The sequence below is a fragment of the Malania oleifera genome, chromosome 5 (assembly GCF_029873635.1).
Source record: "Malania oleifera isolate guangnan ecotype guangnan chromosome 5, ASM2987363v1, whole genome shotgun sequence".
Classification (NCBI taxonomy): Eukaryota; Viridiplantae; Streptophyta; class Magnoliopsida; order Santalales; family Ximeniaceae; genus Malania; species Malania oleifera.
Genome location: NC_080421.1, coordinates 99,156,574 through 99,181,738, shown reverse-complemented (window position 1 = coordinate 99,181,738; position 25,165 = coordinate 99,156,574). Strand labels below are relative to the sequence as shown.

Sequence of the window (25,165 nt, the reverse complement as noted above, 5' to 3'; positions counted from 1 at the left end):
ATGGTTTGGAAAGCCTGCTAGTAATTATGATTCTTTGCATGTATTTGGTACTATGACTTATTATCATGTTAAAGAATCTAACTTGGATCTAAAAGCTAAGAAAGCAATATTTTTTGGGATTAGTATCAGATTCAAAGGATACCGTCTTTGGTGTCTAGAGACAAAAAAATGATTTTAAGTAGGGATGTGACTTTTGATGAACTTGCGATGATGAAGAAAACAATATGCAAGGAGTCACCAATTGAAGAAAAGACCAATGGTATTCAACAACAGGTGGAGGTTGAGACAATTTTGGGAAATCCAGTGAGAAATGAGACTACATGATGTAACTATCTAGTTACGGTGGGGAATAGTGTACAAGAAGAGGAGATTTCAATCCGAGAATCTTCACAGTAACAAGAATCAATTTTTTCTTAGAGGCCAAGACGAGAAATTCGAAAACCTGCTCGGTATACTGATATCATGGCCTATGTATACGTCCTCGGGTGCCGATGATCAATCCACTACTTCTGGATAAAGTACAACTTTGAAGTGTGTTTTAAAAATGGAGAGTTAATCTCTTTATATAGCTTCAACCTTAAGTCCAAAACACACTTCTCACCAATGTGGGACAAACCAAAAAAAGTTCAAAATAACTTTTCTACCAATGTGGGATAAAAAACTGTTGGCCTAACATGACTTACTAATCTTGTTTTTATGATAACAAATAAAATGTTATTTAACATGTTTGAGTTGTGAGTATTAATCTTCAGGTAACAAGTATTTAAAGCTCAAATTTAAGTTTAAGTAAAGCTCAAGATCAAGTAATCACAAGAGTACAATGAAAACATACAAATAAGTAATTCAAGTAAAACTTAGATCAAAGTGTTACAAAGCTCAAAGTTTAACAAATATCATGGAAGCTCAAAGAATATTGAAGCTCAAGACAAGATGAACTCAAAGTAAGGACATACATGAATACTTCAAGAATTGAAGGATTTAGAGTCTTATGAGAGTACTTCAAGTAAAAGTCAATATAAATGCATTGAAACTCTTATGTTAATTACTTGGACCTAGATACTCTTTAAAATACTTGGAAAATATTTTTATAAGGCCGAAAGTTATTTCAAAAAGGTTAAAATTATTTTTGGAATGAAAAGCACCAAAACATGATTTTCCAAATTCTGGTATTTTTTTCTATATCCGTATTGATAAGCATTGTTTTCTATCAAACGCTGCTTATCTTAAAAAGTGTTCAACATAAAAGTTGTGGATTTTCTCTTAACTTTATATTGATGCCAAGAAAGTCAAATTTAGAGTTGTATAAAAAACGTTATGACCAAAATATTGAAGGGTACTTGAGGTAGAAAGAATGGTGACAGACACCTCAGCATAACCAGATAGGCGCTTGCCTTGTCAACTGAGGCAATTGACTGTGTTTTGATAGGATTCTACCAGTACGATGACTTTTAAATTAAACTATGACAGGCGCTTGACCCTGTGTGACAGGCGCCAGCCATTCAAGAGTCTTTTAAAAATTACAAACGGAAAAGTTTCAAAAATTAGTTTCTTGGACTCAAAACTTCCTGTAAACTTGAGAAATACTCCAAGTAAACATGGGAAACAAGGAATTCACTTTTTAAAATCTATATAAATCTCCCAAGCAAATATTTTCATTACCAAGAAATATTTTCAGCAATCAACATACTCTCAAGTGTTCTCAATTCTCAAAGGCTATCTTGCTCACATCTTGCTGATCATTCAACTGAGTTCTTGCTGAACTTCTCACACCAAAATTGAGCATCAAGTCTAAATCCTTCAATCATAGAAAGATTATATCGGTGATAGATTTACATTGAACTTCAATTTCATTATATTGAGTTTTACATTGAAGTTTACTTTGTGCTTATACTTGTACTAACCTACTATATCTGAGAGTGATTCTTGTACACAAATCTCTTCTTCTTGTTTCTTATTTCTTGATGGTTCAAGGCTATTGGTATTACAAATTAAAGATTCCAAATATCCAGCTCTAGTTCAGCATGCCCATTCTGTAACTCCAGCTCAGCTCCCTAGCTCCTACCAGAAACCTAAAGAAAGAGCACCCACATGAATGGCTCCAACAGATTGTTGTTCCTTTTTTGTTATTTTTTTTTCCTTTTGCTTGGGCAGTTATTTTCCCTGCTCGTTGATTCCCTTTCTATTATTTTTCCTTCACCCTATTTATCTTGCCCAGAGTGTACAGTTCGGTATCAGAAAAGCAAGGAAGACGAATTCTTCTTTCTCATCTTCATCTCTCTCTATTCTGTGCTGAATTTTCTTCTTGCAGAGCTGTCCATTTCAATTTGTTTCATGGTATCAAAGCCAAGTTAGTCTCAATGGCTCGAACTGACTCTACCAATTCCGATCAAGACACCAATCAAAACCAAAACCAAAACACCACTTCAATAGCCTCAAATCATCACTCAATCCATCTTGATCCATCACAGCCCAGCAGCCCATACTTCATCAACACCAACGACCACTATGGAGCTTTACTCATCACGCAAGTGTTGGATTCCAGCATTTATCAGCCCTGGGCAAGATCAATGAAGCGTGCCTTGTGCATTAAGAACAAATTGGGTTTCATCGATGGCAGCATTTGTGAGCCAATTGATCCTGACAGTCCTTTAATGGATCATTGGCTTCGTTGCAATGACATTGTTATTAGTTGGCTACAGAACTCCATGCAGGTTGATATCAAATGCAGCACCTTGTATGCAGAAACGGCACACCAGTTATGGGTTGAGCTCGAGCATTGTCTTGTACAGCAAAATGCCCCAAGGATTTATGAAATCAAACAAGGGATTGCTGCCCTGATAAAGCAACAAGATTTGGTGAGTTGTTACTTCTCCAAGATGAAAACACTTCTCGATGAACTGATGAACTATGAATCCATCCCTAGCTGTAGTTGTGGTGGCTTGAAAATAGTGATTAAAAATCAACAAAGGGACTGCGTAATGAAATTCCTAATGGGACTCAATGACTCCTACAAAGGTTTGAAGGCACAGATATTGCTCATTAAACTTTTCCCCAATTTGAATGAGGTTTACTCAATCATCCAATAGGAAGAGAAGCGTAGAGAGATATCTTCCGACCCTTCTCCCACGGAACCCTTTGCTTTCCTGGTCAAGGATAGCACCAGACAGCTCACACCTCAAAACAGCTCTCAGAGATGTGACAAATACTATTGTTCTCATTGCAAAATTCATGGTCACTCTCTGGAGAGGTGTTTCAAGGCCAATCCCAGCAAACCAGTGTGCAATCACTGCCATATTCCTGGACATACTACAAAAAAAATGTTACAAACTTCATGGCTATCCTCCAAGGCATAGACTTCATGGTAGAACTCCACCTATTGGCTCGTATGCTCATCAGGTTTCAGCATCTCCTCTACCTATTCCAGAACAAGGAGCTCATGGAGGTCAAAGCACTATAACTCAAGAGCAATACCAAGAACTAATGGCCATGCTCAGGCAGACTAGTCAAGCCTCGGTGCATTCTGTTCAAACTGCCATTGCTTCTCCTCCTGATGTGCACATTCCTCAGTTCTCTGGTATACCTCTCTGTCTCTCAGATTTCACAAGCAAACCCAAGGACATTTCAACTGTTCCCTGGATAATTGACACAGGTGCAACATATCATATGGTCTGTGCAACCTGTTTCTTCACTTCCATAACAGCTGAAGTCTCCTACTCTGTAACCTTGCCTAATGGAGAAGCTGTCTTTGTGACCCACATTGGCACAGTGAAACCAACAAAAGACCTTATTCTTCACAATGTCCCGTGTGTTCCATCCTTTTCTTTTAATCTCATCTCTTCCAGAAAATTGGCTCACACCTTGAAGTGTTGTCTTATTTTCTTGTCTGAAAATTGTTTTGTTCAGGACCTTTTGACTTGGCGCATGACTGGAATGGGTGAGGTAAAGAATGGGTTATACCATTTGCTGCAGAATGAAGTTCCTCCAGCATCTTTGTCTCAAGCCGTATCCAAAGTCACCAACATATCACCACAAATAGCTGCAATTACCAACAGTTAGAACATGGACCTTTGGCATTACCGCCTAGGACACCCTTCGTCAGTAAAATTAGATTTTCTCAATTTTGAACCTGTATGCAAAACTTCATTAACTGCTAAGCCTTGCTTTGTTGTCCCTTAGCCAAGCTTCACAAGCTTCCTTTTCCTTGTAGTCAACACAAATCTGAACATTGTTTTGAACTCATTCATTGTGATCTCTGGGGGCCATGTAATGAAGTTTCTTATGATGGTTTCCGATATTTTCTTACCATTGTCGATGACTTCAGCAGGTGCACCTGGGTATATCTTTTGAAATTTAAATATGATGCAAGTTCTACCTTAAAAGGATTTTGTGCCTTGATTGAAACTCAATTTGCAACCAAAATCAAAACCATTCAGAGTGACAGTGGAGGGGATTTTGATCTGAAACAATTTTATCATGAGAAGGGCATCATTCACCAAAGAACTTGTGTGGAGACCCCTGAAAAAAATGCTAGAGTTGAAAGAAAACACCAGCACATCTTAAATGTTGAAAGAGCCATGAGATTCCAAAGTGGGCTTGCTGTCGAATATTGGAGTGACTGTGTGGTGACAGCAATCTACCTTATTAACCGAACTCCATCTGCCATCTTAAAATCCAAAAGTCCTTTTGAACTCCTTTTTAAAGCCAACCCTACATATGCCCACGTCAGAGTCTTCAGTTGCTTAGCCTTTGCCTCAACTCTCTCAAATAACAGACACAAATTTGATGCACGAGCAAGAAAGTGTATTTTCTTGGGATACCCCTTTGGGGTGAAAGGATACAAACTAATGGACTTGCAAACTAAAAAAATCTTCATCTCAAGGAATGTCGTTTTTCATGAAGACATTTTCCCCTTGCAATCTGGAGAAGCCACCGCTGTCCCAGCTACTCAGCCTCCTTTCCCTTAGCCTACCATCATGGATTTCTCCTATGAAGCCTCTCCTACACCAGCTAATGCCACTGAACCTGACAGCCCACAAAACACACCAAGTCAGCCTTCAACATCACTTCAACCTCCTAGTGAAACCTCAAACCACACTATAAACAGTCCTCATCTCCCAAGGAGATCTACTAGAACCACGAGACCACCACCTCACCTTGAACACTTCATTTGTCAGCAAGGTAGCTCTGCTGGCTTTCTCACCCATTCACAGGAGTTCAACAAGAAACGAGGTCCTGCAGCTCCAGGTAGTCCTTTTCCACTTTGTGCCTCTTTACCTATCATAACATTACACCTAAACACAATGCCTTTGTCACCGCAATCACTAAAAACACTGAACCCTATTTATATCATGATGCTGTTAAGGATCCTAATTGGGAGAAAGCTATGCTGACTGAAATAGCAGCTCTTGAACAGAATAAAACCTAGATAATCATAGAACTTCCTCTTGGTAAGAAAGCCATCGGATGGAAATGGGTTTACAAGATAAAATACAATGCCAATGGGACCATCGAACGATACAAGGCCAGATTGGTTTGCAAAGGATACACACAGGAAGAGGGCATAGACTATCATGAAACTTTCTCCCCTATAGCTAAGATGGTATCTGTCAGAGCTTTACTAGCATTGGCAGCAATCAAAGGCCTGCATTTACATCAATTCGATGTCAACAATGCCTTCCTTCATGGTGATCTTGATGAAGAAGTGTACATGAAGCTGCCACCTGGCTATCGCACAGCAGACGAAACAAAGGTCTGCAGGCTGCTTAAAAGTTTGTATGGCCTTAAGCAAGCCTCGAGGCAATGGTATGCTAAACTCTCCTCCTTCATCATCCAACATGGTTACACCCAATCTAAAGGAGATTATAGCTTGTTTACTCGAATGCATAATGGTTCTTTCACAGCCATCTTAGTTTATGTTGATGACATAATTATGGCCAGTAATGACATAAGATCTATTGAAAAACTTAAGGGAGCTTTGGATGAAAAATTTAAAATCAAAGATCTTGGGCAACTCAAATACTTTCTTGGCATCGAAGCTGCACGATCAGCAAAGGGAATCCATCTTTGTCAACGAAAATATGCATTGGACATTCTATCAGATACGAGAACCATTGGGTCTACACCCGCTAAAATTCCCTTGGATCAAAATCTCAAGTTGTCAATAGATGAAGGAGAACCTATTGGAGACCCACCATTTACAGAAGACTCATTGGCCGCTTGATGTATCTGACCATCACTCGACCAGACAACTCTTATTCTGTCCAACTCATCAGCCAGTTCATGGGAACCCCACGAATTCCTCATTTAAATGCAGCACACAAGGTTCTTAGATATATCAAGATGGCACCAGGTCAAGGACTTTTCTATCCATTAGATTCCAGTTTACAGTTAAAGGCATATAGTGACAGTGATCTCTTGGGGCTCATGTCCTGATAGCCAGAAATCCATAACCGGCTACTATGTTTTCCTTGGTTCCTCTCTGATCTCTTGGCGATCCAAAAAACAAAACACCATCTCTAGGTCTTCTGCAGAGGCAGAGTACAGAGCCATGGCAATGGTTTGCTGTGAATTGACTTGGATCCATTACCTCTTGAATGATCTCCAAGTGACTCATCCCCAACCTGCCACACTATTCTGTGACAACCAGGCTGCCTTACACATTGCTACAAACCCAGTTTTCCATGAACGCACAAAGCACATTGAGCTAGATTGTCATCTCATTTGTGAAAAAATTCAAGACGATAGTCTGATTACTCACCATGTCAGCAGCCACTCGCAAATGGCAGATATGTTCACCAAACCTATAGCCTTTTCTCTCTTTTATTCTCACTTGTCCAAGATGGGAGTAGAAAACATCTACTCTCCATCTTGCAGGGGGCTATTACAAATTAAAGATGCCAGATATCTAGCTCCAGCTCAGCATGCCCATTCTGTAACTCCAGCTCATCTCCCTAGCTCCTACCAGAAACCTGAAGAAAGAGCACCTACGTGAATGGCTCCAACAGATTGTTGTTCCTTTTTTGTTATTTTTTTTCTTTCTGCTTGGGCAGTTATTTTCCCTGCTCATTGATTCCCTTTCTGTTATTTTTCCTTCACCCTATTTATCTTGCCCAGAGTGTACAATTCGATATCAGAAAAGCAAGGAAGACGAATTCTTCTTTCTCATCTTCATCTCTCTCTGTTTTGTGCTGAATTTTCTTCTTGTAGAGCTGTCCATTTCAATTTGTTTCAATTGGATCGTTGTAACCAAGCATGGGGTATTGCTTGGAAAGGGATCTCTACCCTTAAAGAGGGACTTATAAAAGTTTGCTCTGCCCGAAAAGGAGTGCTATAGTGGAATCCTTAGGTGGTATTGGCCTAAAGTGAGGACGTAGGCTGGAGATAAGCTGAACCTCGTAAAAATCTTGGTCTCACTCTTACCCTTCTCTTTATTTTTAACATATATATAGTGTGGTGTGTATGCTAAGTACAGGTTGCTGAAAATCAAAAACCAAGATTAAGAAGCCTCTTAACTTAAGAAAGTACATTTAATTAAACTTTTGCGGAAACCCAAAAGGGAGTACGTTGTTTAATCATTAGTGGAAATCTTAGTTGAGAGAGCAAGCAAAATTCATTCATATACACAAGGCTACAAATAAATATCTTTAGTTCCTACAAAAGCTGAAAATTGCCAAAGAGTTGCATATCATATCTTGATTTGGTATTTTGTGGTTGATTGATTTAGTTGTTGATTGTTTATTTGATTGATTGAATATTAGTTTGTGGATTGATTATTCAATTAAGATTTTGTTGTGTGATTGCTAAATTAATAAGGGGTTAAGATTCTTAAAAAGAATTAAAAGAAAATTTTAATAACCCAATTCACTCCCTCTTGGAACTATACTTTAGTTTTCAAAACAACAATAATAACTAAAGGAGAAACAATTTATCTTTGATTGTATGGGTTTTTCTTTTTAAATTTATTTTGTTCTTTCAAATTTTTTGGGTTGCCATATTTCCTTCCCATTAATCATGTTTGGGATTTGAAAATATTGGGCTTAGTACTTGTCAAAATAGAGTTTCGTGCTCTTTAATCTAGAGCTTTGTCCTCGTCCATGGTACATATCCCACCATTGGGATTCTTTGATCCTAGGCACCAAATTATTAGTTCACTAAATTTTGATCCTTAATGCAACTTTTAAAAAGATGATCATGTTTGCTTTAGCCTTGTTATTCATTTTTGTTTAAATAATCATGTTGAAATGAATTAAGTAATAATGTAAATTTATTCTTTCCAAAATTTTTGTCATTTTCTCTCTAGAACTTCTAGGAATTAAGATAATTTCAAATTTTTTTAATCCATTTGCATGTACTTAAAAAAAAAAACAAAAATACTTATACCACTTATCACTAATATAAAGAATATGTGCACAATGAGTATTCTTTTTCATTTGAAGAAATGTATTTATGAAATGAGTTAGTTAAAACAAAATTTTATTTTAAAGCTGTATTTGGGAGCATGAATTTTAGACCTTATATTTAAATTTTGGTGATTTCGAAAAATTTAAATATAATTTTATATTATATCTTATCCAAGTCTAGTACAAACCCAAATTCAAAGTCTCTCCAAACATAGGATAAGCGTACTTTCATGTGGGTATTAAATCTGTTAACATAAATTAATTGTGAAGTATGCACTTTTAGAAATTGTTATATGTCATATAAATGTTAGGGGTTTCAATAATAATTGTACATTGAAATAATTAAAATTAAATTTAGCACTAAAATTCAATAAAATTTAAAAAATGAAATAAATTTGTAAATTTGTATAGTTAAATATATAATTATTTTCCAATTTTTAAGTTAGGTTTTCCTAAAAATAATTTGTTTACCTAGTCCTCCAAATTACCTATAAATCACTCCAATTTAAACAAACAATCAAATTTGCATTGAAATGCCTCAAGACTCGATCCATCCATGTAAAGAATTTTCTTTTAGAAATCCCAAGTCAGGCAAAACGAGTCATAACTCCTACTTATTATTCACTTAAGAAGCATTTGATCGTTTGAAATCAAAATAAATCATTACTCATAACCACATTCCCTAAACTCGACAAAGCTTGTGTTTAATTTCTTAATTTTTTTTTTTTAAAAAAACAAAAATTTTTTTTTCATAGAATTGATCAAGTAATGTATAAATTCGAAATTTGTCAAATGTACAAATAGAATGAACATGATTAGGAAAGAGGACACACATACGATGGTAAAATACGATACAAATTGAAAACCTAGACAATAAATTAACACAAATAATTCGTGCATTTAAATTGAAACATATTTAGCGAGCTTTGATAGATTTGACCGTAGGATGATACTACGAGTTTTGGGTGTTCATTGCACATGTCAATTCAAATTCAAAACTCATAATATCAAGCTACAAGATTTTATTAAAACTCGAAGGATGATACTACTTGTTTTGGTTATTTATTGTACGCTTCAATGTCTATGCAAAACCCGCACTATCTGAGGTTTTGTTGAAAGTTTGCAGGATGGATCAAGTATCATGTTAAGAAAAAAAAATGAAACCGGATGATTTTTAGGTAATTCTAAATAAAATAATGTTATTTCTCGGGAAAAAAACTCAGCCAATCACCCAAAAACCCATTTCAATCTCAAGTTTAAAATTGAAAAGCCAAACGGTCAGTGGCATCATAGGCCTTAACTTCTTTTGCATTGCCCATGAGACCATTTCCTCAACTTCGCGGTTCAGAGCACAGAATTCTCAATTGGTTGGACAGTTGCTGCACTTCCGCCGCTCATATACACCAAATTCAAGCTCAGCTCATCCTCCAAAGCCTCCACTCCAACACCACCATAGCCCACCGTTTCATCGCTGCATGCAAGCCTCTAGGCCTCTTGCCCTCGGCTCTTCTCCTCTTCACCCAACTCCGCAAGCCCCACGTCTTCATATGCAACTCCCTCATCAGAGCCTTCTCCCACTCCCATTCCCCTCATGACTCCGTTTTTGTGTATGCTCACATGCATAAAAACTCTATACTTCCGAACAACTTCACCTTCCCGTTCCTTCTCAAGTCTTTGTCTGAGTTGAAGGACCTCAGACAAGGGCAGTGCGTCCATACCCACATCACTAAATTGGGTCATCTCAATGATATATATGTCCAAAATTCACTGCTCAGTATCTACGCGTCGTGTGGTTGTATGGGCTCGTGCCACCAGGCGTTCAATGAAATGCCCCAAAAAGATGTTGTGTCGTGGACTGTTTTGATTGCGGGGAATCGGAGTGCTGGGAGGCATGATGATGCTTTGATTGCTTTCGAACAGATGCAGTACGCGGGTGTGGTGCCCAATCGTGTAACAATGGTAAATGCTTTATCAACTTGCTCGAAGTGTGGGGCTCTGGAAATGGGTGTTTGGATACATGACTTCATAAGGAGGAGTGGGTGGGAATTAGATGTGATCCTGGGGACTTCCTTGGTTAATATGTATGGGAACTGTGGCAGAATTGAAGAGGGGATGGATGTTTTCAAAAACATGAAAGAAAAAAATGTCTTTACATGGAATGCACTCATTAAAGGGCTTGCTCTCGCAAAAAGCGGGAATGAGGCAGTTCGATGGTTTTCTAGAATGGAACATGAGGGCATCGAGGCAGATGAAGTGACCTTTCTTGGAGTGCTTTGTGCTTGTAGCCATTCTGGGTTGGTACAAATGGGAAGACGTATCTTTAGTTCCCTTATTGTTGGGAAGTATGGATTCTTACCCAATTTTAAACATTATGCGTGTATGATCGACCTCTTGGTGCGAGCAGGGCGTCTTCAAGAAGCTTTCATAATCATAACAAAATTGCCTTTCGAGCCAACCAAAGCTATGTGGGGAGCATTTGTAGCTGGTTCAAGAACACATGGCGAGCTGGAATTGAGTGAGTTTGCAACCAGGAAACTGGTGGAATTGGAGCCGGAGAATGGCGCTCACTATGTTCTGTTGTCTAATTTGTATGCAGAAATGGGAAGACGGAGTGATGTTGAAAGCATGAAGAGGCTGATGAAAGAGACGGAGATGAAGAAAGACCAAGGCTGTGGTGCCATAGAATTTGAATATGAGAGGAATGTATATGAATTATTAGCTGCATGAGTCTCGTTGCAAGTATGCGCTTATTTCCCATCATTTTGAAAGAAGTTTCTGATCAAATTGTGTTGTTGGGCAGAGTCAGTTCACATCTTACAACAGTAAAGACTTCATTAGTTCTACAAATAGCAGGATAATTATTTTCTGAATGGCCCTATTGATGGGATATTCTTTGATCATCATAATGCAAAATGCAAAATGCTGCATGAAGGGACTGATGTAGTCATCTTGTTGATTGCTTTGGATACATGAACAACTTTCCTATTGTTTTGCTATTCATGGATTTATTCATTTAGTCACATACTTCCCTACAGAGATCAGCACAAGAAATTAGTTTTTCAATGACCAAAATTTAGCGACAATAATTATAAATCGCATCGGATTTTTTTGAGTAGTCATTAAAGGATGTGCAGTTAATGAGGGCTCCTAAAAGTCATGAAAAAATTCCTTATCTCGTCATTGTCAGAAACAAATTAGGTGCGGGACTTCCCAGCCACCTCATGGCCTGAAAAATTAAAAACAAAAGAAAAAAGAAAAAAGAAAAGTGAAGATTTCTATTGCTTTCTTTACATTTCAAACCCAATGAGATGGAAAGAAAGAGAGTGAGAGAAAGGGACGTAAAGAGAGAGATTGGGTATTCCTTTCACAGAAAAAATGAAGAACCATCGAAACTTGCGTTTGAGGTTTTTTTCAAATTGGAAAAATAAACTCATTGAAGGATTCGTTGATCAAAGTGGAGGCTTCTTTTGCACCATCATTATCCTCTGCGTTGTCAATTTCCAATTCTCTTTTGAGGCACGGTATAATTGCAAGGCAACCCATTCTTTTCTCCTGTTTTTCTTGTTCTGATTCTGGTAAGATTTTATCTCCTCTCTTCATTTTGATCCCATGTATGACTGCAATTTCATGTTTTCTGTGATGTGGACTCCGAACTTTTTAAATATAATGTTTAAAATTTTCTTGTTCAAATGATGATAGAGCGGCTGATCAAATGATGACAGAGTGGTTGACCAAAAACTCCCAAATTGCGTACAGTTGGTTTTTTATTCAATAAACTGTTGCTGGTGTAGAATTTATAGATGATTAACTATTCATTCTTGTTAATTTGTGCTTGTATGTAGAGAAATTCTTATATTACAAGGTTGCTAGATATTTTCTTAGGAGTTATTGATCTCTATATTACCCTATGTTTGGAGAGGCCTTGGATTTGGAATTGTATTGCATTTGGATAAGATGTAATAAAAAATTGCATTAAAATTTGTCCAAATCTAATATCCGAAATCCATGCTCCCAAATGCAGAGTAAGGGTTTCTAAAATGGTTGGGAATGGCTATAATTAATGAAAGTACTTATACATTGATGGAAGTACTCTGCTCATAGAAAAAAAATTAGGTGTTTAAATTGGGCTGGTGGTCAGGGCCTTTGTCTTTTTTCTTATGGTTCTGAGTACTGTGGTGTGTTTGGCTAGGCCACTATGTCCTAAAGTTGCTTCTGGGTCTTATAAACTTCTGGTTGAATTAGGTTCCTATGGACAGAACTAATGCTAGGCATGGTCTGCAATTTTTTTCTCAAAATAATATTATTTTAATTAAATAATTGTCAAACTGATGTGGTCTGAAATCTATTTGCTTTCAATTCAATCTCATTTTAATCCTATTAGTAAAAAGTTGAATATCTAATTTAATTTTTGGGTTTATATGTGAAAAAAGAAGATAATTTTTGTATTTTTTACGAGTATTCCATAAATTTAAGTCATTTTCACAAAAGAAATTTCATTAATAGGGAAAGAATTTACAAGGAAGGAGAGAAAGACATCTCCCAAAGAAAATCTGGTTTAAACCAGACAAAAAAGGCTAAAACAACAAAAAAGAGAAACATCAAACCAGCCAGTTCCTCCAATCCCTCTGTAAATCCTGAAAGCTAGTTTCCTATTTCCTAAAAATTCCAAACCTGACATAACAAAAAGAAGTCATATACTGAATTTTTTCCCACACCATTGACCAATTTAGCTTCTTCCCAGAAAATAACCATGCATTGTGCTTCAACCATATACCCCTTAAGACTGCAAATATGCGACTCTTTCACAGAGCTTCCCTATCCTTCCTTTTTTCAAAGCTTACTAATGAGATGACTAACTAGTCTTCTACTGAATAGGGGCAAACCTAACTCTCTTCCATAATACCAAACAGTTTGTTAATATCCTCCATACAAAATCACAATGCAAAAAGAGATGGGATGCTGTCTTGGAGTTCCTATGACAAAGTATTTGAAGAGAGAGCCTTTAAAGGTCTCCTAATTTTCAACGAGTTATTGGTATAAATTTTGTTAAGCCAACCAAGCAAAAACATTTATTTTTGGGGGAATATTAACCTTCCAAATTATAGGATAGAAAGGGAAAGAAGAGTTGGAATAGGTAAAGAAATCATAGATTTATTTGTAAGTAAACACCCCTGATTGATCCAGAGACCAAGAGCAAACATCCCTTCCCAAAGATAGGTTACAATTATTCAGTAAGGACAGCAATGAAGACGACTCTACCATCTCCCTATCATTTAGAGGTCTCTTGAGGTGGAGATTCCAAGAAAATAAGGAGCTATTCAAATTGTCAACAAAAAAAGAGATAACACTATTCATGGTTATGGACTCCTTGGTACTTTCCCCAACTCAACGGAGCCGAGTTCTTTCCAGAAGAAGGGAATTGATGTAGGACGAGAAGCAGCTATTTGGATGTATCATTTCAATCCAATTAGGAGGCCTATGTCAAAGAATAGGTTGAATGGTTTATTGGGTCCGAAACCCAAATGTGCTTAGTTATTTAGTTTTTTAAGTATTTGTGTGTAGTTTCTTGTATTAGGATTATTTATGTTGGGGGCTTGTTTGTAGTAATTGTGTATTCTAGGGGTATGTTTGTAATGTAATGTAGTTTTAGGGGTATGTGTGTAATTTCATATGTTTAGAGGCTTTCTTATAAATAGTGTGTGAAAGCCATGATGTAGGCAGTTGTTGATGAATTTGAATAGTTAATTGAACGCAAGTGCCCCCCTAGTATCTCCTCACTCCTCCCTTCTCCATCTCCTCTTCTAATATCTCCATGGCTGCAGAACCTTGATGCCACCCCTGCATCACCCCCCCCCCCTTGCTTTTTAGACTTGCAAACCTCCGCCCAGCTCACTAAATGGTCCCTACAACTCCCTACACCAAACCACAAAAAATCTCATGATTCTCTCAAGCTTACTAGCAATCCCCATGGGGATCTTAAAAACATACAATAAATATAATGGAATGCTAGAAAGACGGGTCTGGATAAGCATAATTCTACCCTAAAGAGAGAAAAAGGCCCCCTTCCAACCACCTAATCTCTTCGTCACTGTTTTCACTACCAGATTTCAAAAATCCACCACTCTAGGGTCCCCTCCCAAAGGAACCCCTAAGTAGGTCAAGGGCCAATCCAATAAACCGCATCCCACATTTGTAGCCCAATTACTAGTTCTTTCAACAAGTACATTTAAGACTACTAATCTATTCTTCCTTATATTAATTTTGAGCCTAGAGATCCTCTCGAAAACTTGAAGAATACCCAAAATTATTCTAAACGAAGGATTATGATCCTGAAGAAAGAAAATTGTATGATCAGCAAATTGAAAATGAGAAACCACCACCCCTTCACTCTCAATCCTAGTTCTTTCACTAACCTCCTTTCCACTGTCCTATCCACCATCCTACTCAAGACTTCAACTACAAGGATGAACAAAAAGGGGGATAGTGGATCTCCTTGTGTAAATGCCCTCGAAGCAATAAACCAAGATTTGGGTTCACCATTCACATTAACCGAAAACCATGCATTAGACAAACAACCCCTAATCCACTTGCGCCAATGCTCACCAAAACCATTTTTCACGAAAACCTTATCCAGGAAGCTGCAACTCACTTTATCATAAGATATTTTCAATATCTAATTTGGAAACAAACCCCTTTTCTTATTCCTACAAATATCAACCACTACCTCATTGGCCACCAGAATAGCATCCACTTTTTGCCTCCCCCAGCCCCCCTTCCCCCAAATGCACTTTGGGCGCTCGAAATAGTATCTTTAAGTACTGCATTCAACCTATTAGCTAACATTTTAGTGATAATATTATGCACACTAGAGACGACTAATAAGGTTAAAATCCTCAACCTTGGAAGATCTAGCTTTTTAGGCACCAAGGCTATAAAATAGGAGTTAATACTCCTACTCAAAATCCCATTCCCATAGAAGTCAGTGAGAACTTTCAACAATTACCTTTAATAGTTTCCCAAGAGTCTTGGAAAATAGCCAAGTTAAACCTGTCTGGGCTTGGTGCTTTATCTCTATCCATCCCAAAAACCACCCCCCTCACTTCCTCCTCTTCAAAAAGTCTCTTAGCTGGTGCATTTGATGATTGGAAATAGGATCCCAATCTAAATCTTCAATCATCAGTCTATAATGGTTCTTCTCCAAATACAAATCATGAAAGAAATTAGTAATAGTTGATGTAATCAGGCGTTGATCATTACTGACCCTCCCATCGCCCATATCTACCTCCCTAATATAGTTTTTACTCTTGTGCCCATTAGCTAGCCTATGGAAAAAAAGAAGAATTACAATCACCATCTTCAACCCATTTAAATTTGGTCTTTTGCCTCCAACTCCTCATGTCCTAGAAAATTACCTCTTCCAACTCATTTTTAATTAGAGCTCTTCTTGCCTCATCATTTTCTAGAAGAATAACATCCTCCTCCTTTCTATCCAGAACCCCCAACTCACCTAAAAGACTATATTTTCTTATTCTAACATCTCCAAACTCCTCCTTCAGCCGTTTCAATTGATGGGGGGTGTCAAGTGCAGCCTATAAAGGGGTGCAGCAAGCTATAGTGGAGTTATGTGCCAAAAAGCAGAGAATAGTGTCTTGGTTAAGGTTCTTGAAAACAGCAGGGGAATGTTCTTATGTTTGAAGAAGGCTAATAGCAAGAATTTTTTCAATGTACGAATTCCAAAAGGGGACTGAAAAAAAGGGTGGAGGGACTTCCTTGCTGCCCTGTTGGAATTATTGGCACCGTTGATAGATATTTTCAAACCCAACATGGTAGTCGTAGATGTTCTAACTGTGGGTCTTCAAACATTTAGAGAGTTTAGGAGGAGGAGGGGACTAGCGTGTTTCAAGGGATTTCGTTGAACTCCTCCTATGCTGATGTGACTAGACAAGCTCCAGAGACAAGTCTGGAGTATGGAAAGGAAATAACCCACCACCAAAGGATTTGGGGAGGTCATGCCACTAATACAAATACTTTCCTCTTGACATGTGAGGGTCAGGACACTAGGAAAGACCTCATTCATGCTAAGGGGCCTTCTGTGTGGCTAACAGAGTTGGCAGCTGGGGCAGCATTTCAGAGGCCTAATTCATTGGATGGAAGAAGACCAAGGCAGTATGCGTCGTGAAAAGAAAGGGACCAAAGTCACCAAACCTAGAAAAGGTCCGATGAAAAGGATCCAAATCCAGAAACACAGCAATTATGGCCAACAGCGGCAACAGAGAAGGGCAGGCCAAATCAAGTTAACTTGGATGTTAAGATGTTTTGGCTGGGCAGTGTTATGAATAAGGTCGGAGATACCGACCAGAAGGGGATCTGAGCAGATCGAAGGGCTCGGATGAGGTGGTTCGCTACAGGGGAGCTCGAATAGAAGGGGTCCGAGCTGATCGTCAGATTGAAGATGCCAAGCAGGTTGAAGAGCTCGAACAAGGCGGTTCGCTACAGGGGAGCTTGAACAGAGGGCTTGAGGGGCTCGGACGAAACGGCTGGGTGTAGGGGAGCTCGGATTGAGAGTTTGGAGCTGAGGTTGTCAAAAGTGGGCGCAGGGGAGCTCGAACCGGGGGTTCGAAGCTGAGGTTGGCTGAAGAGGCCGAACTGAGTGGGGAGCTTGGGCAGGTCAGCCACTCGCAGGTCAGCTCTTCGCGGGCTGAGACGTCATGGGCCAAGGCATGGATCATGTGGCAGCTGGGCCGGGTGCTGGGCCAAGCTGCCAACTGCAGTAGAGCGCATGGGGTATTCCAGAATTGTAGTTCGAGTTTGTTATGTATAAAGCTAGGGGTCAGCGGGAATACAGGAGAGTATAATTTTGGGAATCAATTTGTTTTTCTGTTTTTGGAGAGTGGCTCTCTCGAACCAGCCAACCTGTTCTTTCTCATTTCCATTTCCTTTGTATGCATTGAAGTATTAAATTTAGTTCATCTCTGTAATTTCGTTTTCTTGCGAGTAATTCATTCAATCAAGGAATTATCACTCACTTGAGTTCATTACAAATTATGTTGAGCTCATTCCATTTCAAGGGGGTTCATTACAATTGGTATCAGAGCCAAGCTCCTACCACCATGGGAGAGGGAACTCGCATGAACCAGATGTTGGAGTCCATCGTTGCCTTGAGGAGATCACAAGAAGAGCAGCAAGTCACTCAAGTTGAACAGCAGAAGCTACTCAACACTGTGACTCAACAGTTGGGAGCTCTCTCCGATGCTGTGAAGAATATCGGCAAGCAGAAACTCGACCAGGAAGGGCCAGGAGAGACATCGAGCCACGACTTCAGATACCAACACCGTGAGAGCTTCAATGGGGAGCAACACAGAGCAGGTATTCAAACTAAAACGGTGAGAGTTGATTTCCCTAAATTCAATGGTTCGGATCCAGCAGGTTGGCTCTATAGGGTCAATCATTTTTTCCTGTTTCATGAAACTCCACCCCATCAAAGGGTTCTGTTGGCCTCCTTCCACATGGAGGACAAGGCCTTAATCTGGTTCCAGGACCTGGAGAGGTCTAGTCTATTAACAAGTTGAGAGGCATTCGAAAGAGCCTTGCATACCCGGTTTGGAGTTGCTCCTTATGATGACCCGTTGGAGCAGTTATCAAACCTAAAACAAACCTCTACTGTAACCTCATTCAAGGAACAGTTCGAGGAATTGTCCAATAGAGTCAGAGACCTTGATGAAGGCCACCGGCTCAGTTTGTTCATGGGGGGATTGAAGGAGGAGATCCGGTAGGCAGTGAAACTCTTGAACCCGATCAATGTTCACATGGCTTATGGTAAGGCACGGATACAAGAAGAAAACCTCCTAGCGACTAAGAAGTATATCATACCCAAGCACTCTGCCCCATCTCATCACCTGGCTGTGACCAAACCAGCAGCCAAACCCAACACCCAGGTCCACAAATACTCCCCAGAGCAGATAAAAGAAAAGAAAAGCAAGGGGTTATGTTTTAATTGTGATGCCAAATGGCATCCAGGGCATAAATGTGGGGCTGCTAAACTTTTCTTGTTGGAAGGAAATGAGCTCAACTGTTTTAACGAGGAGGAGGAATTCCTTGAGTTCGTAGGGTATGATTGTTTGGGAGAGGCAGGGGTGGAGCAACAACCGGGAGAGGACAAAGTGGAAATTACCCTACATGCCCTGACGGGATCCCCTCACTCTAAAACAATGAGAGTGGTTGGTTGTTTTAGGGGACAATCCTTTGTGATACTGGTAGATACAGGAAGCACTCACAATTTTATTGATCCAGCTCTGGTCAGGAGACTTAAGCTGACCTTGGATAGTGGGGAGAAGGTGAAGGTGAAAGTAGCTAATGGAGAAGAGATTCGGTGTGAGGGAAGATGCCCAGCAGTAAGCTTTGTGGTGCAAGGGACTAGATTTGAAGCTGATATGTACTCCCTGGTTTTAGGGGGCTGTGATATTGTATTTGGAATTCAGTGGTTCAGTACGCTGGGCGAAATCATGTGGAATTTTGTAGAACTTACTATGAAGTTCCACCATAATGGCCAAACTGTTTGTTTGAAAGGACTCACTTCCTAGGCGTTAGTGGAAGAAGTAGTGGAGGGAAAACTCTCTTGCTTGGAGAGAAAGGGAATCTTGCTACAACCATTGGAAGGGATAAAAGAAGAGGCAATGGAGAGCATCTCCCCGCCTCTAACCTCCTTGTTGGAGGAATTTCAGCAAGTCTTTGCAGAGCCGAGGGGATTACCGCCCATTAGGTCATGTGACCATGGGATCACCCTTAAGGAGGGAACTTCTCCCATCAGTGTAAGACCCTACAGATACCCTTATTTTCAAAAAGAGGAGATAGAAAGGATTGTTCGGGAGCTATTGGAGTTAGGAACCATACGACCGAGCCATAGTCCTTACTCCTCTCCTGTTTTGTTGGTAAGAAAGGCCGATGGCACCTGGAGAATGTGTGTGGACTATCGTGCTCTGAACCAGGTTACCATTAAGGATAAATTCCCTATGCCGGTGATTGAAGAGCTACTGGATGAGCTACATGGGGCTGAGCTCTTCTCAAAACTGGATCTGAGATCCGAGCACCATCAAATAAGGGTAAGGGCAGAGGACATCCCTAAAACCGCTTTCCGAACACACGAAGGACACTACGAGTTTCTTGTAATGCCTTTGGACTGACCAATGCACCATCAACCTTCCAAGGTTTGATGAATGAGGTATTCCGACCACATCTTAGAAAATTCATTCTGGTTTTCTTTGATAACATTCTGGTGTACAGCAAATCTATGGAAGAACACCTCAACCACCTAAGAATGACCCTACAAATTCTACTCGATCAACAACTATTTTCCAAAAGATATAAATGCAAATTTGGCTGTCGAGAGGTGGAGTATCTAGGACATTTGGTATCGGGTAGGGGGGTGAGAGAAAATCCCTACAAATTACAAGCTATGATTGACTGGCCTTCACCTAAGACTCTCAAGGCTCTAAGAGGGTTCCTAGGTCTTACTGGGTATTACAGAAGATTCATTAAGGGGTATGGAGCCATAGCCGCACCTCTGACCAGTTTACTTAAGAAAAACGGGTTCCAATGGAACGAGGAAGCTGAGAAGGCTTTTAGGGAATTAAAAGAGGCCATGTCTACTCCCCCTGTTCTAGCCCTACCAGACTTCACGAAGAAATTTACAATTGAATGTGATGCATCAGGCAAGGGGATTGGGGCAGTACTCATGCAACAAGGGCAGCCCATAGCATACTTCAGTCAAGCCTGAAGGGTAGAGCCCTTCTCATGTCAACCTATGAGAAAGAATTGGTAGCTTTAGTGACAGCAGTTAAGAAGTGGAGACCATATATCTTAGGGCTGCCATTCGTTGTCAAAACAGATCAGCAGAGTTTAAAATTCATGTTGGAACAAAGAATGGGTACTCCTGTGCAACAAAAGTGGATCACTAAATTACTGGGATATGATTTTATAGTACAGTACAAAAGGGGACAAGAAAATCGAGTAGCGGATGCTCTGTCCAAAAAAGATTCAGAAGGTGACACCCTCAACCCAACAGACGATCACCCAACAAACAATGAGGCGAATATAATGGTTATTTCTCTCCCCACTCTTGGGTGGATCGAAGATTTAAAAGCCTCATATGCCGATGACGCTGAAATACAAAATATCCAACAACAAATTCATTTGGGCATACCAGCAGAAGGGTTCACTCTGAGGGATGGGTTATTATTCTACAAAGGTAAGCTGTTTATAGGCCGAAACGAACAGATCAAGCAACAAGTATTACAAACAGTTCATGGCAATGCAGTAGCAGGGCATGAGGGATATGAAAAAACAATCCAGAGAGCCAGAAGAGATTTCTATTAGTGTGGCATGAAGAGAGAAATTAAGCAGTTCATCAAGGAATGCCTCATTTGTCAACAAATGAAAGGAGAAAATACTTACCCGACAGGCTTACTACAGCCCCTTCCCATTCCTGGAGAGGTGTGGACAGATCTCAGCATGGATTCATAGAAGGGTTATCCCTTTCACATGGGAAGATGTCATTTTAGTAGTGGTAGATCGTCTCTCTAAGTATGCTCATTTCCTACCCCTAAGTCATCCATACACGGCAAGTCAAGTAGCACAGAGTTTCATTTATAACATTTTCAAGTTACATGGCATGCCAAGATCCATTATCTCCGACAGGGGAACCACATTTTTAAGTAAAGTTTGGCAAGAACTCTTTAATCTACAAGGAGTCCAACTGAAATTCAGTACGGCTTACCATCCACAGACGGACGGCTAAACAGAGGTGGTGAACAAGTGCTTGGAAGGATACCTTAGGTGTTTTGTGGGAGATACGCCAAAAAATTAGGTGAAGCACTTACCATTAGCTGAATATTGGTACAATACATCCTACCACACCTCAGCGAAAATTACCCCTTTCCAAATTGTGTATGGTGTACCACCACCATCCCTCATCAGCTATATACCGGGGACCACCAAGGTGGCAATGGTAGATGAGTACCTCAGGGATAGGGAGGTCACCCTAGATCTCCTTAAACATAATTTACAACAAGCACAGCAGCGAATGAAAAAGTATGCTGACCTAAAGAGAAGGGAACGAAAAGTTTTCAGTGGGTGACTAGGTGTACCTTCGACTCCAACCTTATTGACAAACAACTGTAGCAGTTCGGCGGAGCTTGAAATTGTCACTGAGATTTTACGGACCCTTTCAGGTGGTACAAAAAATTGGAGAAGTAGCATGCCGACTGGAACTCACAGAGGAAACCCAGATCCATCCGGTTTTTCATGTATCTCAGCTCAAACCACATCTTGGGGCATCTGATAGAGTAAACCCACGGCTTCCCCCCACAGATTCCCATGGAACCCTCTGCCCAGAACCGGAAGAGATCTTAGAACGGCGAATGAAAAAAAAGGGGAACCTTCCAACAACGGAGATATTAGTTAGGTGGGAGGGACAGGAGAAGGAGGAGGCAACATGGGAGTGGTACCACATGATGAAGGAGAAATTCCCTCACCTTGTGGGCAAGGTGCTCTGAAGGGGAGGGTATTATTATGAATAAGGTCGGAGATACCGACCAGAAAGGGATCCGAGCAGATCGAAGGGCTCGGATGAGGTGGTTCGCTACAGGGGAGCTCGAACAGAAGGGGTCCGAGCTGATCATCAGATTGAAGATGCCGAGCAGGTTGAAGAGCTCGGACAAGGCGGTTCGCTACAGGGGAGCTCGAACAGAGGGCTTGAGGGGCTCGGACGAAATAGCTGGGTGTAGGGGAGCTCGGATCGAGAGTTCGGAGCTGAGGTTGTCAGAAGTGGGCGCAGGGGAGCTCGAACCGGGGGTTCGGAGCTAAGGTTGGCGGAAGAGGCCGAACTGAGTGGGGAGCTTGGGCAGGTCGGCCACTCGCAGGTCAACTCTTCGCGGGCTGAGACATCATGGGCCAAGGCATGGATCATGTGGCAGCTGGGCCAGGTGCTGGGCCGAGCTGCCAACTGCAGTAGAGCGCATGGGGTATTCTAGAATAGTAGTTAGAGTTTGTTATGTATAAAGCTAGGGGTCAGTGGGAATACAGGAGAGTAGAATTTTGGGAATCAATTTGTTTTTCTGTTTTTGGAGAGTGGCTCTCTCAAACCAGCCAACCTGTTCTTTCTCATTTCCATTTCCTTTGTATGCATTGAAGTATTAAATTCATTTCAAGGGGGTTCATTACAGGCAGTTTTCAGAGGACAGCATGGATCCAGAAAAAAACAGTGGGAGAGGGTTATACTGAGAGGTTCTATGAGCAGCGAGAAGCAAGATGATATTTTGTAAGCAAGCTACACCATCAATTGCAACTCCAATAGAGAGGACGTAGTCGATATCAGAAGGGTAAACAGAGATGACATGATGTAAGATTTAGAAGAAGAGATGGGCAGTATGTGTGTATCAGAAAAGGAGCTTCTGGTGGATCAGAGAGAGCATATTTTGAAAAGGGCTGGCTCAGACGTTTGAAGGTTTTTGTGGGATCTTGAATAGGATCAGCCAGAGAAAGCCCATATTCCAGTAATGATTTCTCAGCGTTTAGAGAGAGTTAGCCTTCATTCAGATTCAAATTATGCTCAAGTAGGTATAAAATCTTTTAACCATAACTGTGAACAGGTGTAAAAGCTTTAAATGTTGAGGGATCTTTGTCTTCTAACCCTGGTCATGGGCTCGATTCATACCTTGCAAGTTAATATGGTTGTTCCTTCTTGTGGTGTTTTAGAAGGGGTGGGGCGGGGAGTCCCAATATCAATTCTCGTTTGGAGGATCCTCGGTCATATTTCGCTCCATGGACTCTGGGAGGTGATTTTAATGCAGTTAGGAATCCTAGACAAAAGAAAGGGGGGAGGGGGTAGAAATAGAATTACTACGAGTATGCTCAGTATTGATTCATTGATTAGGAATTGCGGTTTAAGAGACCTTCCTTTGGGGAATGCTTCTTTCACTTGGACTGTAGGGGGCCTAGAACAGTGGCTAGTAGGTCAGATCGACTTCTGCTTTGTAATGAGTGGAGGGATGAATTTCCCATTATTTCCCAAATTGCCTAGGACTACCTCTGATCATTTCCCTATCTTGTTGGAGTCTAGTAAGGTATGAGGGGGCCCTACCCCTTTTAGGTTTTAGAACATGTGATTGAACAATGAGATAATTAAGCCTTTGTATATGGATTCTTGGGGAGAGGTTGGGAAGGCAATGCAATCTGGAGGAAATTATATGGAAGCTTTACAAAAAGATTATGAAACTATTCGACTAGTGTTGGGAAAAAATATAATATATACGAACAAATTCCCATAAGTAAATCAATGGAGTGATGCAAACAATAAAAAAATTGAGACACAAGAAATTTAACGTGATTCCCTCAAATGTTGAGGTATGTCCACGGAGCACGGCGGTCCAAATCCACTATCACCAAATATGTTGTACAAAGTAGATACAAAAGGCATATGCCTTACAAATACATAAGAGTGTATAAACAAATGTAACAAGATGGAAAGCTCTCACCAAATATTCTGAACAAAACTTCCAAAAGAACCAACCAAAATAGCACAACCAGAATATCTTAATATGCTGTTAATAATACACAGTCGGAGTCCAAGAGTGAGGGCAGTAGCTTGCAGCCGCAGCTGCTGGAGAAGAAGACTGGTAGCCCTATAGTTGTGAGGAGCTGCTGTAGGCAGAAGGAGTGTTGCAGGCATTGGGAGCTAGTAAAAATAGAGAGCCCAATGGCAGCAAGCAGGAAAAATGGAAATAAAGAAAAAAAGGAGATGAAGGGTCAGCCACTACGTGTGAGACCTTTTGCTGAAGGTGAGTACTGCTTCCTTGAGAAGCCAACAACAGTAAAAAAAATCTCTTACCAATTGTTGGGCCCCACAAGGAGGGAAAACCCAACAAGTCTCCCCCTCCCAACTTATGGGGACAACTCTACCAATCCGGCCAAAATTCGACACTTCACATGCTTGTCTCTACTCAATGTTTTTGTCATCATATCCGAACCATTATCATTAGTGTGAATTTTTTCAAGCTACAATAATTTCTTATCCAACACATCCCGAATCCAATGATATCTAACATCAATATGTTTTGACTTTGAATGGAAGATAGAATTCTTACTCAAATGAATTGCAATTTGGGTATCACAATAAAGAACATACCTTTCTTGTTCCATCCCCAACTCTTTCAAGAATCTCTTCAACCGAAGCAATTCTTTGCAAGCTTCCGTAATGGCAATAAACTCGGCTTCCGTAGTAGATAGAGCAACACATTTCTGTAATTTAGATTCCCATGCCACAGCTCCCCCTGCAAAAGTCATCAAATAATCCGAAGTGGATTTTCTAGAATCAACATCACCGGCCATGTCGGCATCCGTGAATCCATGGAGCATAGATTTACCATTTTCAAAGCACAAGCACGCCTTTGAAGTGCCTCTAAGGTATCGGAGAATCCATTTTACCACTAACCAATGCTCCTTTCCTGGATTAGAGAGAAACTGACTAACAACTCTAACAGCATAAGCTAAATCCAGTATTGTGCAAACCATTGCATACATTAAGGAACCAACGGCCGAAGCATAAGGAATTTTCTTCATCTCTTCCTTGTCTTTTTCACTTTTGGGACTTTGTTTTGAACTAAACTTGAAGTGACTAGCAAGTGGGCAACCAACGAGTTTTGCTTTATCCATATTGAACTTCTCAAGCACTTTTTCAATGTAACTTTCTTGAGACAACCAAATTTGCCTTT

At 40.2% G+C, this 25,165-nt stretch overlaps 1 protein-coding gene across 1 annotated transcript; it reads left to right on the top strand.

Annotated features, from left to right (window-relative positions):
* Positions 1 to 9,687: 9,687 nt before the first annotated feature.
* Positions 9,688 to 11,392, top strand: LOC131155520 (pentatricopeptide repeat-containing protein At5g66520-like). Its single transcript, XM_058108723.1, has one exon. It carries the CDS (start codon positions 9,717 to 9,719, stop codon positions 11,124 to 11,126), a length of 1,410 nt encoding a protein of 469 aa, XP_057964706.1. The 5' UTR covers positions 9,688 to 9,716; the 3' UTR covers positions 11,127 to 11,392.
* The last annotated feature ends 13,773 nt before the right edge of the window (positions 11,393 to 25,165 follow it).

What these genes read in the sequence shown, in the direction of transcription:
- LOC131155520 (XM_058108723.1), top strand. Translation starts at nt 9,717, where the DNA reads ATGAGACCATTTCCTCAACTTCGCGGTTCAGAGCACAGAATTCTCAAT.